Raw genomic sequence first — 14,303 nt, 5'->3', positions numbered from 1 at the left:
TTTTCTAATTTTGCATGTCTTTAAACTATTTTTTATTAAAACAAAGTTATTTCTCAAGGCTACGCTGAAAAAAGTCCTGTGCTAAAATAATGAAAATTAATACTGACAGTAGCAAGGTGATTTGAATGTGGGTCAGCTCTTGCAATCAGTTTTACCTTTTATGGCTAATGAGAATTTTTCTCAGATTTTGACTCCACAACTCTTCTGTCAGATCAGCAAGGAAAGACTGTGGCAAGTCAGTATATTAAGACTGCCAAAGAGACCCCAGGCAAAGCAAAAGACATTGTGTTTTGTATCTCTCTCTTCTGTAGAAGTAGCACAACGTAGATATTCAAGATGCAGATGTTTCTCTTTACCTCACAGAATGTACCATGTATTTATTTCGCTTGATATCTAGTAATTTTTGTTACTCTAAGCTAGAAAGTGCTTGGAATTTTCACAAAGAAGTACCTGTGAGATTGTACCTTCTCTGATGGTGAAAACTTTATAACACAAGGCTTCTGTTTTTATTAGGCTGGAGAGATTGTGGCAGGAAGAACTGAAAGAAAGTGGGCCTGATGATGCTTCTCTCCGGAGGGTTGTGTGGATTTTCTGCCGCACCAGGCTCATCATTTCCATAGTGTGTCTGATGATCACGCAGCTAGCGGGTTTTAGTGGACCAGTAAGTAATATCCATCCTTTTTTTTAACAACCCCAGAGGGCTTCATCTCATGGCCAACTGTAAAATCTTACGGTTTTATTGCAGAATCACTTAAATATTTTGGCTAGCTAGAAATTTTGGGGCAAAATTCCAGAGTGATTTCATAATCCAGGATAGATTTCCTACAGCTGATGGATCAGTTGCTGAATACCGAGGCAAGTTCTTGGAGAAGGGAGGGGGAGTTTAGGTCTCCTGAAGAAAATGCACACTTGGTTTTTCTCTTTTGATTTTGAGTATAGTTTAAAGTTCTTGCTTAACTGGTATGTGGTCTTTTTGCATAAAATTCTTATGTGCAGGTCTTTTAATTGTTTTATTTTTCTTTTTGCAATTCTGTAAATTTATCTTGGAATAAAATTCAGTCTGATAAAACACTAATCTTAGATTATTGGCATTAATAGGACAGTCTTCAAGAAGTGGAACGAAACAGTTTTATTAGAGCACTACTTAAAAACTAACATGAGCTGGTCTCAAGAAGTCTGTGGGTATAGTCTTTACTGATCCTACAGAGAATGGTCAGACAGGTTTCGTCTAGAAGTGTTAGAGTACGTTATTGCCTCTAGGAACCGCTGCTGTTTGTTGCTATGGGTCGTAATGAAGATAACAACATACGGGACTTGACATTCACACCATTTTTTGTCACCTGTTTGTTGCACGTGCTGTGCAGATTTACAGTTGAAATTTTGACTAAATTTATTCTCTACACATTTCCCTTGAGGAGTAGGAGCAGTATTACTGCTAGTAGTACACGTTTCAGTGTGCTGGTAAGCTGAAGGTTCATTTCTTGGGTAAGTACACTTGGGTGCACTGTTAGGTGAAATGTCTTTTTAAAATGTTTTCCTGCTTTTAAATGTCTTATCAAAATGATGTTCTGCTTTTTAAGCCTTTTTAAAGTTTGCCTTGTTTCATGTAATATGAATAACAATAAATGTTTCTGTGGTATTGTTTTCTTGGTAATAATTTATAGTAGCCTGTGTTATAAAATATACAAACATACTTTGGTAATTAACAATGAATCGTGATTAAGGTTTTGACAGCACTAGCTTTCCCCAAGAAGAGCTTCTGTCATTGTTTCACTACAGGGCTTTAGCAGCTACTTTTATCTTTAGTGAAGAACTTGCAGCAGGGTTGCCCCTAATTTCTGTAGTGTAATTTTCTCAGTCTGTCTCAGCTGAACCGCTGAATGAGAGAGAGCGGGAGGGGAAGGAGAGAAACCAGCTTTTTTAGCCTAGGGGCTACCGCTGCAGTTGATGCTCAATTTGGGTATAATTTAAAATTATCTATAGACATTTGCCTATTTACAGGCAACCTTATTCATTTCTCTGAATAAGGAACAATTCCCTTTTGTTTCCATCATTTGGCATGAAAAATAAGTCTTTACCATCCCTCCTTCCTGTTTTTAAAAATGGCATGCCTCATAGATATGCCTATGCTGTCTCCTCAGAAGTATCAGTGCTTTCTTGTATTGTCACATGCTTTCAGTCACCTGAAGGTGAAAAGGGGGATCAGGAAAAGCACTTGACTTGGCCTTACGTATTGGTGAAAATTATAAAAATGGAGTTAAACACTATATTAAACTTCAAAAATTGTGATTGAATGTCTGTGCCCTTGAAATGCCAGCCAACAGCTGTGGCTTTGCTAATGAGCATTGTGATGGTTATATCTGGAAAGGAGTTGTTGCAGACTTCCTATGTGTTGGGTGTTTTTTGTTGTTGTTTGGTTGTTTGTTTTTTTTTTTTTTTTTTAATCCGATCCTTCAAGGGTCTTCCTTTTCTTTATTTTGATAAATTCTGCATCTGGCACAGTATCCAAACCTGTAACCTGGTGAGACAGCTGCATGTGTCAGACTGCCTTGTAATAACCATCAGAATGTGCCGGTATAGGTGAAATACTATTTATCCCCATAATTTTCTATTTGCTGCCATTTGATCAGCTACCAAAACTTGCAAGTTGGGGTTGAGGAGCAAAGAAGTTTTTTGATTACTAAACATAACCAGTTTAACTCCAGGTCTGAACAATGTACTTGTTTGCAACTGTTCAGAGCTATTCTTCCTGTTTGGGAGGTGGGGAAACTTGCTATCTTAGTGGAGCACAGCTTGACAGTTTGGTCAGTTATTGGAGGGGGGAGTGGTAAGCTATTGGAGGTAAGTTTCCCGATTTCCCAGTTTGCTCCAGTTGCAGCCTGTCCCGTGCTGTCGCATGCTGGCTGCAGCAGGGACGCTGGCTCTGCAGTGGGACCAGTGACAGAAGCTGTTCTTTAGAATTTTCAGGATGGCTGTTTTCTGCGTCAGAATGAGACAATCCTGCTGGGCAGAGCCAACGCCAAGAGCAAAGGTAAGGTAATGTTTATTCAATGGGAATGCTTAAGACAGCTGAGCAGCTAGTACCAACTACTGTGGTAATAGTCACAGGAGTTCCTTTTCACCCATTAGCTTGAGTTTTTTAGTTTTTGTACTGTAACTTTCTTGTTTTGTAAATAACTTTATGCTGGATTCTTGTTGTTAAACTAGTTTGAATTTAAATAGTATGTGTTCAGATGTAAATGTTAATTCTGTGTGACTTTTTTCTCTTCCCTTTTCAAAATTCTTTAATCTGCTATTTCCTCTTTTCTTTCTTCCGGAAAAAAAAAACCGAAAACAATGGGGGTATAATGTAAGCTGGTCTCTATTTCGTCACGGGAGATGCTGAATCTATAAAATAGTGCTGAAAAATTGCACTAAAAAGTTTTGGGAGGAATGAAACCCCAGGAAACATCTGCTATCTTTATACATCCTCTCTTGGAGACTTTCAGCAATGCTGTGGTGTGTGAGAAAATGCTGGCAGTCTGCGACCATGCTGAGTTACAGCTCGTGAGGAAAAAGGGGGTTTTTCACCCTGATTGCTCAGTGACTCGGTTGCATATGTTGGATTGAATACTGGAAAAGAAGTCAGTAATCTCCCTAGTAGCTGCAAACCGACTGTATGCAGTTATGGTCCAAACAGTCGATGTAGAACTAAATCCAAGTAAGGAGAAAGTTGGAATGTGATAGATCTGTGAATGTGAGCTCCTCACATTTGTTCAGGGATTGGTATGTAAATTTTCTCAGTGGCCATTCTAGAACCTGATGGACATCTGGCTTTAGTTCACACCTGTGAAAATGAAAGAGCAAAATTATTTACAGAATGTTTCCTTGGTTCTCATGTGCAGAATTATCTTCCTCAGAACAGATGAATTTGATCTCAATCTTTTTTCTGTTATTTGGTGCTGGGCTATAGCTATCAATACCTTTGCTGAAGTAGTGGGGTTTTGGTTTTTTTTCCTCTCTTCAAACTATACAGAACTCTTATTTGCAAAACCTGGTTTAGACAAGAGGACTTCAACGGACTATGATGTGAAAGGCTTCTCAAATATTTTCTTTGATCTCAGATTTTTTTTTTTTGTTGCTTTTTATGATGGGCAAAGGTAATTCTCTGCTCTGTAATAGCATACCAAAAGCACCAGTATCTTAAAGCATCATTTGTTGAAAAGCTCTCTAGGAAATCTTTTGCTGTCTGTGAAGCCTTACTGTAGGATACTTTTAAAACCAGATTTCAGAATTTGTGCAGCCTAAGAAGCCTCCTCTGTTGGCACCTGCAAGTTTGACTTCTTGTGGACTTCAACAAATATGATCTGTTTTTGTATCTTTATAATTTTGTGTATAGTTTCAAATTATTTTATTTTAGAGGCTAAGACTGACTGTTAGATATTAGCCCTTTATAATTATCTTGTATGTGCAGATTGTATGTTTATACAATGCTCTACCTGTTGTACAGTGTTTTTGAGATGTTACTATTGAAGATGGCACTTTATTTCAAATAAAAAGCTATTGTTTCGCAGTCAGTAGTATTTAATATTGCTGGTGATTGAGTTGTATGATGTTATATTGTGCCGTTGGATCACAAAGACCTGGAGGTGGGAATCGGTGGTTCTGGGGGCTGTCCTCTTTCTGCAGGTGATGTTTGAAATATGATTTCTGAGGTAAAGTGTTTATGTTTTTGGGGGAGAGGGTATGGGGAGGGATCAAATGGTTAATTTTTTGTATTTTTTTTTTTTTCTCCCCTGTCCCCAATGATTTGTGGTATTGCGTACCTTGTGCTTGCTGCTTGTTTTTTTCTTTACTATTAAACTGCTGATGTTTATTTCCAGGAATGTTTTGCAAATGTCCTTCTCACTCTTCCCCTCTACAACTGTAGGTACATTGTTCCTTTTTATCAAATAAGCACGTTTGAAGCAAACCAAAGATAAAATAAAAAAGGTGTTAATGTCACGTAAAGGAATGTTTCTTAATGTGCGCAGATGTTTAAGTAGTGACTATATTTTAAAACTCTTCTATATGATAATGCATTGCTTTCAGCTAACTGACAGATTTATGTTAAGTTAGAAGACATGAAGGATTAGAAGCGTGCTGCGAGGAATATGGTTCCAAATTAAACTCTCTTTACTTACTAAATTTGACTCAGTGCTTGGCTCTCAGCAGGGCTTTGTGTTACAGTACTTCTTGTATTGACACCTTTTACTTCTAGAAAGAAGATGCTTTCTATTTCAAACGGCTCTTTTAAAAGCAAAATAGCCTACTTATTTCTAACTTAACATAAAATTGTTGCATGGTCTTCTGAGATGATGGGTGTTCATGCAAGCTTGCATTTCTTCCTGTAGGCGTTCGTTGTGAAACATCTTTTGGAGTATACCCAACAGAGTGAGTCCAACCTGCAGTACAGCTTGTTTTTAGTTTTTGGCATCTTTATGACGGAAATAGTGCGATCTTGGTCCCTTGCGCTAACCTGGGCTTTGAATTACCGCACGGGGGTTAGACTGCGTGGAGCTATCTTGACAATGGCGTTTAAGAAAATACTTAAGCTGAAGAACATCAAGGAGAAGTCTCTTGGAGAGGTAAGCTGCAGCATCATTTTGGAAATTGCAGTGTGAAAAAGGATATGCAATATATTTCTTTGAGAATGAGCAGCGCCTTAAGTCTAAATAATCTGTTGTGTATTTTTCAGCTCATAAATGTATGTTCCAATGATGGTCAAAGGATGTTTGAAGCTGCAGCAGTTGGCAGTTTGTTGGCTGGGGGCCCTATCGTGGCCATCTTAGGAATGGTTTATAATGTGATTATTCTGGGTCCAACAGGCTTCTTGGGCTCTGCTGTCTTCATCCTTTTCTACCCGGCAATGGTGAGTTGGAAAGAGTTAAGACTTGCTTCATTTTTTTTTTGGGTCAGACATATGTACAATTCTGAATAGAAGGTGTTGAAATGTGCTAGGTTTAGCCTGCTATTGAAGATGGTGTGCAAAGCAGAAATTTGGAAAGAGGAAGCTCAAAATGATAAAGAAAATTAGAAAATGGAAATAGAAAAGCTGATAGATTTGACTGAGATAAATATGCATAGTTAAATTAAGCTGCAGAATGCTCAGGTACTTGTGGTCAAGACTGGAAAGACGTAAGACTTCCAGCTTGTGTACAGGAGCTCAGTGTTGCATGAACACATCGCTCTTGATTTCAGCAAAAGATGTTGAAAAGCACTGCATCTGGGAGAGGGTGTTCTTGATTAGGTACTCCTGCCTCTACCTCTGTCGAGCTGTGAAATAGGCCAGTTCAAGCCACAATCTTCTTGCCTTTAAAATGCGCTGTAAGACTGCTGAGGATTTGTCACTGTGTTCATAATGCAAATTTTAAAAAGCGTGGAGGCTGAATACTGTGAGGTCCACTTTATCTGACCGACAGTAAGGATTAAAATAATGGGAATTATATTTTAAAGAGAGGAATGAGGAGTGGGGTTTGATCATCTTTTCCAGTTCTTTTCAGCAGTCCTTCTCTATTGATGGGGACTCCAAAAGAGATTACAGGAGTATGATGAAAGGCAAGGAGCTAAAAACTTCCTGAAGTAGTGTGTTGCTTTTGAAATTCAGAATTGGATTAATTTAGGAGTAGCAGATACTTAGAAACGTGTAAACAACTATTTGTTTTTAGATTGATTTAGTAAAAATGTTAAAACTGTTTTACCACCTTCTTAGCATTGACATATGGTAGAAATAGGTCTGGCTGTACAAAGTCCAGCTCGCTCTTTTGCCTTGTGGGACCAAGTTAAAAAGTTGGCTAAAATGAATTCTACTCTTAAGTTTCCGTGAGGGTCAACTTGGTGTGTCTTTGTGTTAATAAGTTTGTAGTCTTTGTGCTTCAGAAAATTTAACAAATCTGGTACTATTCAATATTGGTAAAAGCATGCACCTTTATTTTCATAAATTTTATTTTTGTTGAAACTTGATGTCGTGAGTCTAGTGCTCAGTGCAGATGGGGTGGGAGGATATGAGTAGTATTTCCAGCCTGACTTTTGTGTTAAAACAACAGGCTTCTTGCCCCATCTCTGGATCCCTTTTTCAGATCCAAAGTTGACTTTCTCTCGTAATTAGGACTTGAATGTACTTGCTTTTTCTGAGTTGCCATTAATGTTGCATGGTGTTGCCTTTTGTTTCAGATGTTTGTATCGCGTCTCACAGCTTATTTCAGAAGAAAATGTGTATCAACAACAGATGAGCGTGTACAAAAGATGAATGAAGTTCTCAATTACATTAAGTTCATTAAAATGTATGCTTGGGTCAAACCATTTTCTCAGAATGTTCAAAGTGAGTCCACGCAATCTGTAACCATTTCCTTTTGTGCAGATGCCCCATTGCTTGGTAGCCCAGTGCATCCTCCTAGCTTAGTACCACAGAAGTTGATGTACGTGCAGCATAACAACACTTTCATCCTTCAGGTTTCCTGTTTGTTATGCATGATGGGTTGGACAAACAAGCCTGCTTCTAAAGTTTCACCTTCTAGCATAATGATGTTTGTGGCTTGGTACTGATCTTAATTTTTAAAATTTTGTTCAATTTTTTATCATTTAATAAAGGTGCTAGCTGCTCCATTTTTAGATAAAGTAAAAAGACCTCTATTCTTACGGAGGTTTACAGACTGTTACGGTTTGCTCCTCTGTAACTGCGATCTTTATAAGAAGGTGTATAATGTGATAAATGCTAAAGCATAGAGTTAGGCCTCCCTTACTCAGTGTTTATAGTGCTATGGTAGTGTCTGTTGTGTGTGTACCCCCCAAATAATACTTCAAATGTGGTGCCCCTATTTATATTTCTAGAAATTCGTGAGGAAGAACGTAAAATCTTAGAGCGTGCAGGCTACTTCCAGAGCATCAGTGTGGGTGTGGCTCCCATAGTTGTGGTCATTGCGAGTGTGGTGACCTTTTCTGTCCATATGATCCTTGGCTACGATCTTACAGCAGCTCAGGTAACTTCCTACAGTATTGAAAATATTCTTTACAATATTGTTACAGTAGCTTTTCTGCAAAGCTGTTTTTCTTCATCATATCCTTTGTTTTGTGGCTGTGCTTGTGTGGACAGGCTGTGGCCTTGCTCACAGAAGTGAACATCTGATGGGTGTGACAGCAGCAGGTGTAGTTCTATATTTTGCACAAAAAGCTCTCCATGCTGTTTCAGTCCCGACCTTCCCCAGAACAGGTTTTGAGCTGAATGTAAACGAGCACTCCTGTTTGCTGTTCAGATGGGCATTGGGATTACTGGATGTTTTTGTTTTGCAATGTGCTTGGATGCAAACAGCACAAACGTCTTACAACAAGATTTAAACTTGAGTCTTCACAAGTAATAGGCTAAGGCAGAATTTGCTAGCTGCTTCTGTTGGCACACTCGCAAACACTGGAGATATTGGTCTGTTGCAAATCACTGGAGGAGGAGTGGCACAGATGTGCTGTTTTCTGCTGTTGGAGAATTTGTTCAATATTTCAATGATTACTCTTGGTCTGTGGGCCTTTTCTGTGGCTTTAAATTGCTCTGGTGACACTTCAGCTTTTAGAAGGTTGGAGTTGTTAGTAAATTGCATTCAAATGTGATTTTCTTTTTTGTCTCATTTTTAGGCATTCACAGTGGTCACTGTCTTTAATTCAATGACTTTTGCTCTAAAAGTAACACCTTTCTCAGTGAAGTCTCTGTCTGAGGCATCTGTTTCTGTGGACAGATTTAAGGTAAGCAGTCATTTGACCTTGCAGTTTTAACTGTAAATATGGAGTGTTGTATGTGTATAATAGATGCTAAACGAACAGTGGGAAGGTAATGTTGTTTTAATGACTGAGTAGTTCTTTTTCTTTACACTTAGCGCTCCAGATTATTGGATTCTGCAAAAGAGGTTCAAATCTAGTGAAGGAACATTAGAAGTATAAGATAATACCAGTGTGGGAAGCAAAATATTCTTATTTAATGATTTTAGGATTTTGACATTGGCCATTGTAAGGGATAGAATACAGGACTGGATGGCTTATGGTATAGTAATTCTTAAACTCCCTTTTAAGACCATCTGCATGAAAAGACAGTGTAACATGTCTGCAATGAAATTTCATGTTTTGCTAATGAAGCTCTTTTTGGAAATGACATGTATTATGTAGGCAGCTTTGCACAAGCCAGTACGGTTTTATTTGTAGTCATGAAAAACTGAGGTTTTATATTTCCAGACCAGATTTAAGTGACTGAAACTCCACTATATGAATAAAATGCAGTTGTGATCTGACGAAACAGAATCTATGTCAGAGAATTAAAATCATTATGACAAACAGTCCTATCTCATCCTTCAATCCCTGTGAAATGAATACGCTGTGTGTACTTTAGTATGTACTCAGAGGACAGGCCTTTATTTTGTCTTCTCTCCTGAAGACGGCAGTGCATTGCACATTGCAGAAATTTCCAAACAGAATTCCACAAACATTGAACGATATATGGATTATGTGTAATGCATTCATGAAACAAATCTGAGTGTGAGAAGAATGAGATCTGCAGAATGGTTTTGAGATCCCATTGCTTTTGAGCGTTTTTATTTCATCTTCTGAAATCAAGCTTTCTTAAATCCTAATGTGCTGAAGGAAGTTTCAGGGAGGAAGAGGAGGAGAGGGGAAATTGTAATATATCCTAGTTTGACTGTAAACAGTGTAATTTGTGTAGGGAGTGTAACACAAGGTGGGGATACTCTAACATCACCGTAAAAATGTAACTGACTTTTTGGCTCTGTAAATGAGTATGAGCTTTCTTAGGAACGTGTGATTCTGGCATAGCAATTGCAAGAGTAAATAAGGCTGAGAATTTAGAAGTCTTTAATCACAAAAGGCTTCTTAGTTCAAAACATAAACTATGAAGTGGAAAACATTTTATCTTGTAATTAAGGTGTGTGAAAAATTTCTTCCTCATCTGTTTTGATTGTAAATAACTGATGGATGTGGTGGAAAACATGATACAGTGGACTTAATGGCTTCTTATTGTCAAGCAGCCCAAGGGAGGTCAGCTAAATTTCTGTGAGATGCCTTTTTTTTTTCCAGCAGAAAAGTTGAAGAGTAAAGGCTGAAGTTAAAAGTAATTCCATCTTCTTCCATAGTGAGTTGGTGTGCAGGACAAGTCAGTCACTTTCCCTCAGGGCGATGTCTCCTCTCCAACTCATGTATTCTACTAATGTATTTTTAATCTGGAATTTACAGAGCTGCAGTTGCAAACAGTGTTAAAAGAATAAGCCCCTCTCATACCGCATGCAGAATATTGCACTGCTGTAAAAGTCTTAGTGTATCTAAGTGCTTCCACCACATCCAGGAATGCCCCAGCCACTTAGCAGGCTTGGAGTTAGTTTACACTAATGAGCTACCTTTTGCTCTTCAGCTTCCTGCTACTATATAGCCTGATGTGTTTTGCTGCGTGAGTGTGCCATAGGCTTGTCTCCCAGTCTTGATCAGGTGTCTCATCTTTACACCTCTCTCACAACTCCTATCAGAGTTTATTTCTAATGGAAGAGGTTCATATGATAAAGAAAAAACCAGCCAATCCTCACACCGCGATAGAGGTGAAAAATGCTACCTTGGCTTGGGACTTCTCCCACGCCAGCGTCCAGAGCTCACCAAAGTTGACCCCCAAAGTGAAAAAAGACAAGAAAGTCACCAAGGGCAAGAAAGAGAAAATGAAGCTGCAGAATGAGGGACAGCAAGCTGTGCTGGCAGAGCAGAAGGGCCATCTTCTAGTGGACAATGATGACCATCCTAGCCCTGAAGAGGAGAACAGAATCATCCACCTGGTTAACCTTCGGCTTCAGAGGACTCTCTACAACATTGACTTGGAGATAGAGAAGGTAAGAGAAGAGAAGAGGAAATCTGAGCTTTCAAAAGGCCTCATTTTTAGCTGTCCCTTGGAATAGAGAGCTGTGTGTTTTTTGCATGAAATGGAGCATATTGCTTTTGTGCACTCCTGTAATATCCATGGCAACTGCAGTATCCAGGATGCAGTGTCTGATCTTGATGTAAACAGCTGTGCCATTTTAGCAAACTAGATCTTTGCAAACAGCCTGTGAAACAAGGGCAGACTGTATAGCTTTCAGAACTAACTGATGGTTTTGCTGTTTGTAGCTCTCAGTACTGTAAATGAGCCATTGAGCTTAAAGAATCAGCAGGGCAACAGGCGCATCAGTGGGATGTTGGTGGATGGTGTATTCCTGCAGCTGTTTGATAATTCTGCAGGGTTTCAGATATATTCTGGGTGAACAGTGGAGCGTAACAATGCTTTTCATTGAAGAATGTGCAATTTTCTTCCTGGAGAATTTTGTTTAGTAGCAGGACACAGAAATTTTCAAGAATTTAGAAGCAGTTGGAGTTCATTCCAAGATGGGTAAAAGCATGTAAAATGTCAAAGAAAAAGCATTGAACTTAATACACGACATCTACAAATATAAAAGTTTTACACTCTGGCAGTTGGATGTTGTAGTAATTGGATCCATGCATTTATAAATATATTTATGATTAAGTTCTCCTGCAGTCGTATGAGGGATAGTTTAAACTATTTTAGACTATAAAAACCCTGTATTTTAAGCCCAGTCAGAGGGAAGCTGATCTTAAAATACACTCATTTTTACCTGTAGAGTTGATTCAGTTTTAGTCCACTGTGGGATAGTATTCACTCTTTATCATTTGAGAGTTAAAATGCTGTCTTGCTTTTTTGTCTATTGTGTCCCTCATTAATGTCCAGCTGTCCCCTCAGAGGTACTAAAGGTAGTCCAAATTCTGAAAGGGATGGAGAATGTAAGAAATGAGTACCATAATTTAATTTTTTTCTATCTAGGGAAAACTTGTTGGAATTTGTGGCAGTGTGGGGAGTGGAAAAACTTCACTTATCTCAGCAATTTTAGGACAGGTGAGAAATTCTGTTTTGACTACTTCTGCTCTTCTCTTTCCTTTCTCCTGTTTTACTTACTTGTACTCTGTAGAAGAAAATCTATTCTAAACACAGAATAACATAATTTCACAGTTTGTCCTTAATTTCAGATGACCCTGTTGGAGGGTAGCATTGCAGTAAGTGGAACATTTGCATATGTGGCCCAGCAGGCCTGGATTCTCAATGCTACACTTCGGGACAACATTCTTTTTGGCAAGGAGTATGATGAAGAAAGGTTTGTCAGAACTGTTTGCTGACTTTTGTGAAAGCTTAGTAATTCTTGGCCCAAGTGTGGGAAAACTTAAAGCGGAGTACAATGCAGTTAAAGCCTACGTATCCTTTCAGAGTCTGTCTTTAAGACTGCTTTAAGTTTCATTTAAGAGCTTGCATCTCTTGCACGCTGTGGCTGATGGCTGTCAGTGTGTCTGTCACTGCTCGTTTGCAGTGGGGGCTGTACCTCATGCTGGAGTACTGTCTCTGTTTTTAGCAGCTGCTGTGGAGCAGCACTGAGGTGGCATTTGCTCTTGCTATCATGGCCTTGCCCTCTTTAAACACAACAGCTGCTGTTTACAATATACTGGCACCTTCCATGGCTCTCCCCCAGTGCAGGCCTTCCCTGTGGCCTGTGCTAGCTACCCTTGGAAAGAAATTGCCTCTTTACCTTCACTCTGCTTCAGCAGTAGGTGATTAATTACTATCCTCAGTTCCCTCCTGGGAATCCAAGGCAAATTATTTGTTTTAGGCTGCTGGAATGTCTGCTGTTAGTACAGAAAGTGAGATAATGCTGTATTAGCTAGATACTTCTGGGGGAAAACCGGTGTTCTTACTACGTATCTAATTGTTCTTCAGATACAATACAGTGTTGAATGGTTGCTGTCTAAGGCCGGACCTAGCCATCCTTCCAAATGGGGACCTAACAGAGGTATAAATTTTGCTTATAGTAAACTAATTATTAGATGGAGAAAAGGAGAGTTTTGTTTTGGTAGACTAGACTGGAGCGAGGGGACCGTCAGTGTGGTGTGCATATAAGCCAAGCTATTGAATGCACCTCCTTGAGCTGAGCTGCTCTATGCAGGCCCTGGGCTATTGAGAGTTGTGCCAGATTTTTGACTTAGATGTGGACAATTTGGGAGTTTTTTATTATGTTGTAAGTTTAGCTGCCTTAACAGAACCTATCTGAACTTGATTTAAAATAGCTAAGAAAAAAACATGGCTATGTTACTACAAAAAAAGTAAAATAAGGAAAAAAAAAATACTGCTGCATTTCAAGTGTATTAACCTTGAGTTTGAATGTATAACACATTTCATAAAGTGGACACGTAAACTAGAATATATATATTAAAACAATATGTAATAGTATGGAGAGGATGTGTGTGTGTGTGTGTATACATATATATAAATAAAATATGATCTGCTTCGTTCTGGTCACCTCTTGAGCTCTGAATATCTGTGTTGCTTAATGCTGTAGAAATAAAGTAATAGGTGTGTGTCTGTACAGATTGGTGAACGAGGGGCTAACCTGAGTGGAGGACAACGTCAGAGAATCAGTCTGGCTCGAGCCCTGTACAGTGACAGGAGCATTTACATCCTTGATGATCCCCTTAGTGCCTTAGACGCTCATGTTGGAAATCACATTTTTAACAGTGCGATAAGGAAGCACCTGAAGTCAAAGACTGTCCTTTTTGTCACTCATCAGCTTCAGGTACTGCATCTCTCATACTTTCTTTCCTGGACTTTCTTGGAATACTATTTAGTCAGTTGCCTTCATACTGGAAATTTCTATGCCATGACCTGTTACAGCACAACCTGTCTGTCTGTAGGATGCATGGTTTACATTTACAACCAGGTTTGCAAATAATGTGCTGAGCACACAGTCTAATTCCTTATTTGATACCAGTGCTGCTTGGTGTCTGATCTGGACTGGTAACAGTTGACTAAAAAAAATGTACTGGAGAAATAAATACCTTGTTCAAAACAACTTTTGCTAACTTGCTATAAAGGTAGTTTATCACATTAGAAAAACTTAGATTTTGTGTCAGTAAATCAGAATGGATGTATTCTGAGACTCTTTTGCTATCTTCCATGCATAGATCTGTTAATACTTGATATATCAGTATTTGCAGTGTTTAAGTATCCTGAATTGTGTCTTCCATAACAGATTGGTTTTGATAGAACGTAAAATCTTTTTATTTGTGTACAGTGAGAGTGATCATGGTGCCCTAGTCAATGCAAGACCTTTAAAAATCAGACATCTGTTACCTTGGAGGAGGTGTATTGTGTGCAAGTGTCTGTAAATTACTGAAAAGGATTGTTTGGCAGTGTGTCTGATTATTGGATGTAATGATAA

General features: G+C 38.7%; 1 protein-coding gene across 16 annotated transcripts in view; it reads left to right on the top strand.

The window, feature by feature from the left end:
* The window catches only part of ABCC5 (ATP binding cassette subfamily C member 5), a 48,839-nt gene that overhangs the window by 15,708 nt on the left and 18,828 nt on the right, over positions 1-14,303 (top strand). For 14 of the 16 annotated variants that reach the window (XM_086755104.1, XM_086755103.1, XM_086755111.1 and 11 more), the window contains 11 exons: positions 514-661; positions 5,373-5,606; positions 5,717-5,890; positions 7,192-7,339; positions 7,849-7,997; positions 8,641-8,748; positions 10,530-10,880; positions 11,864-11,935; positions 12,067-12,191; positions 12,806-12,878; positions 13,455-13,658. In XM_086755104.1, coding sequence (XP_086611230.1) covers positions 514-661; positions 5,373-5,606; positions 5,717-5,890; positions 7,192-7,339; positions 7,849-7,997; positions 8,641-8,748; positions 10,530-10,880; positions 11,864-11,935; positions 12,067-12,191; positions 12,806-12,878; positions 13,455-13,658 — 1,786 coding nt within the window. Of the gene's footprint in view, positions 1-513; positions 662-4,862; positions 4,910-5,372; positions 5,607-5,716; positions 5,891-7,191; positions 7,340-7,848; positions 7,998-8,640; positions 8,749-10,529; positions 10,881-11,863; positions 11,936-12,066; positions 12,192-12,805; positions 12,879-13,454; positions 13,659-14,303 lie in introns of those variants that run through there. The other 2 variants (XM_086755117.1, XM_086755119.1) reach the window with 2 other exon arrangements.

The sequence above is a fragment of the Chlamydotis macqueenii genome, chromosome 9, assembly GCF_036417535.1.
Source record: "Chlamydotis macqueenii isolate bChlMac1 chromosome 9, bChlMac1.mat, whole genome shotgun sequence".
In the NCBI taxonomy this organism is placed as follows: domain Eukaryota; kingdom Metazoa; phylum Chordata; class Aves; order Otidiformes; family Otididae; genus Chlamydotis; species Chlamydotis macqueenii.
Note: the sequence above shows the minus strand (reverse complement) of the source record. Positions and strands in the feature narration are given on the sequence as shown.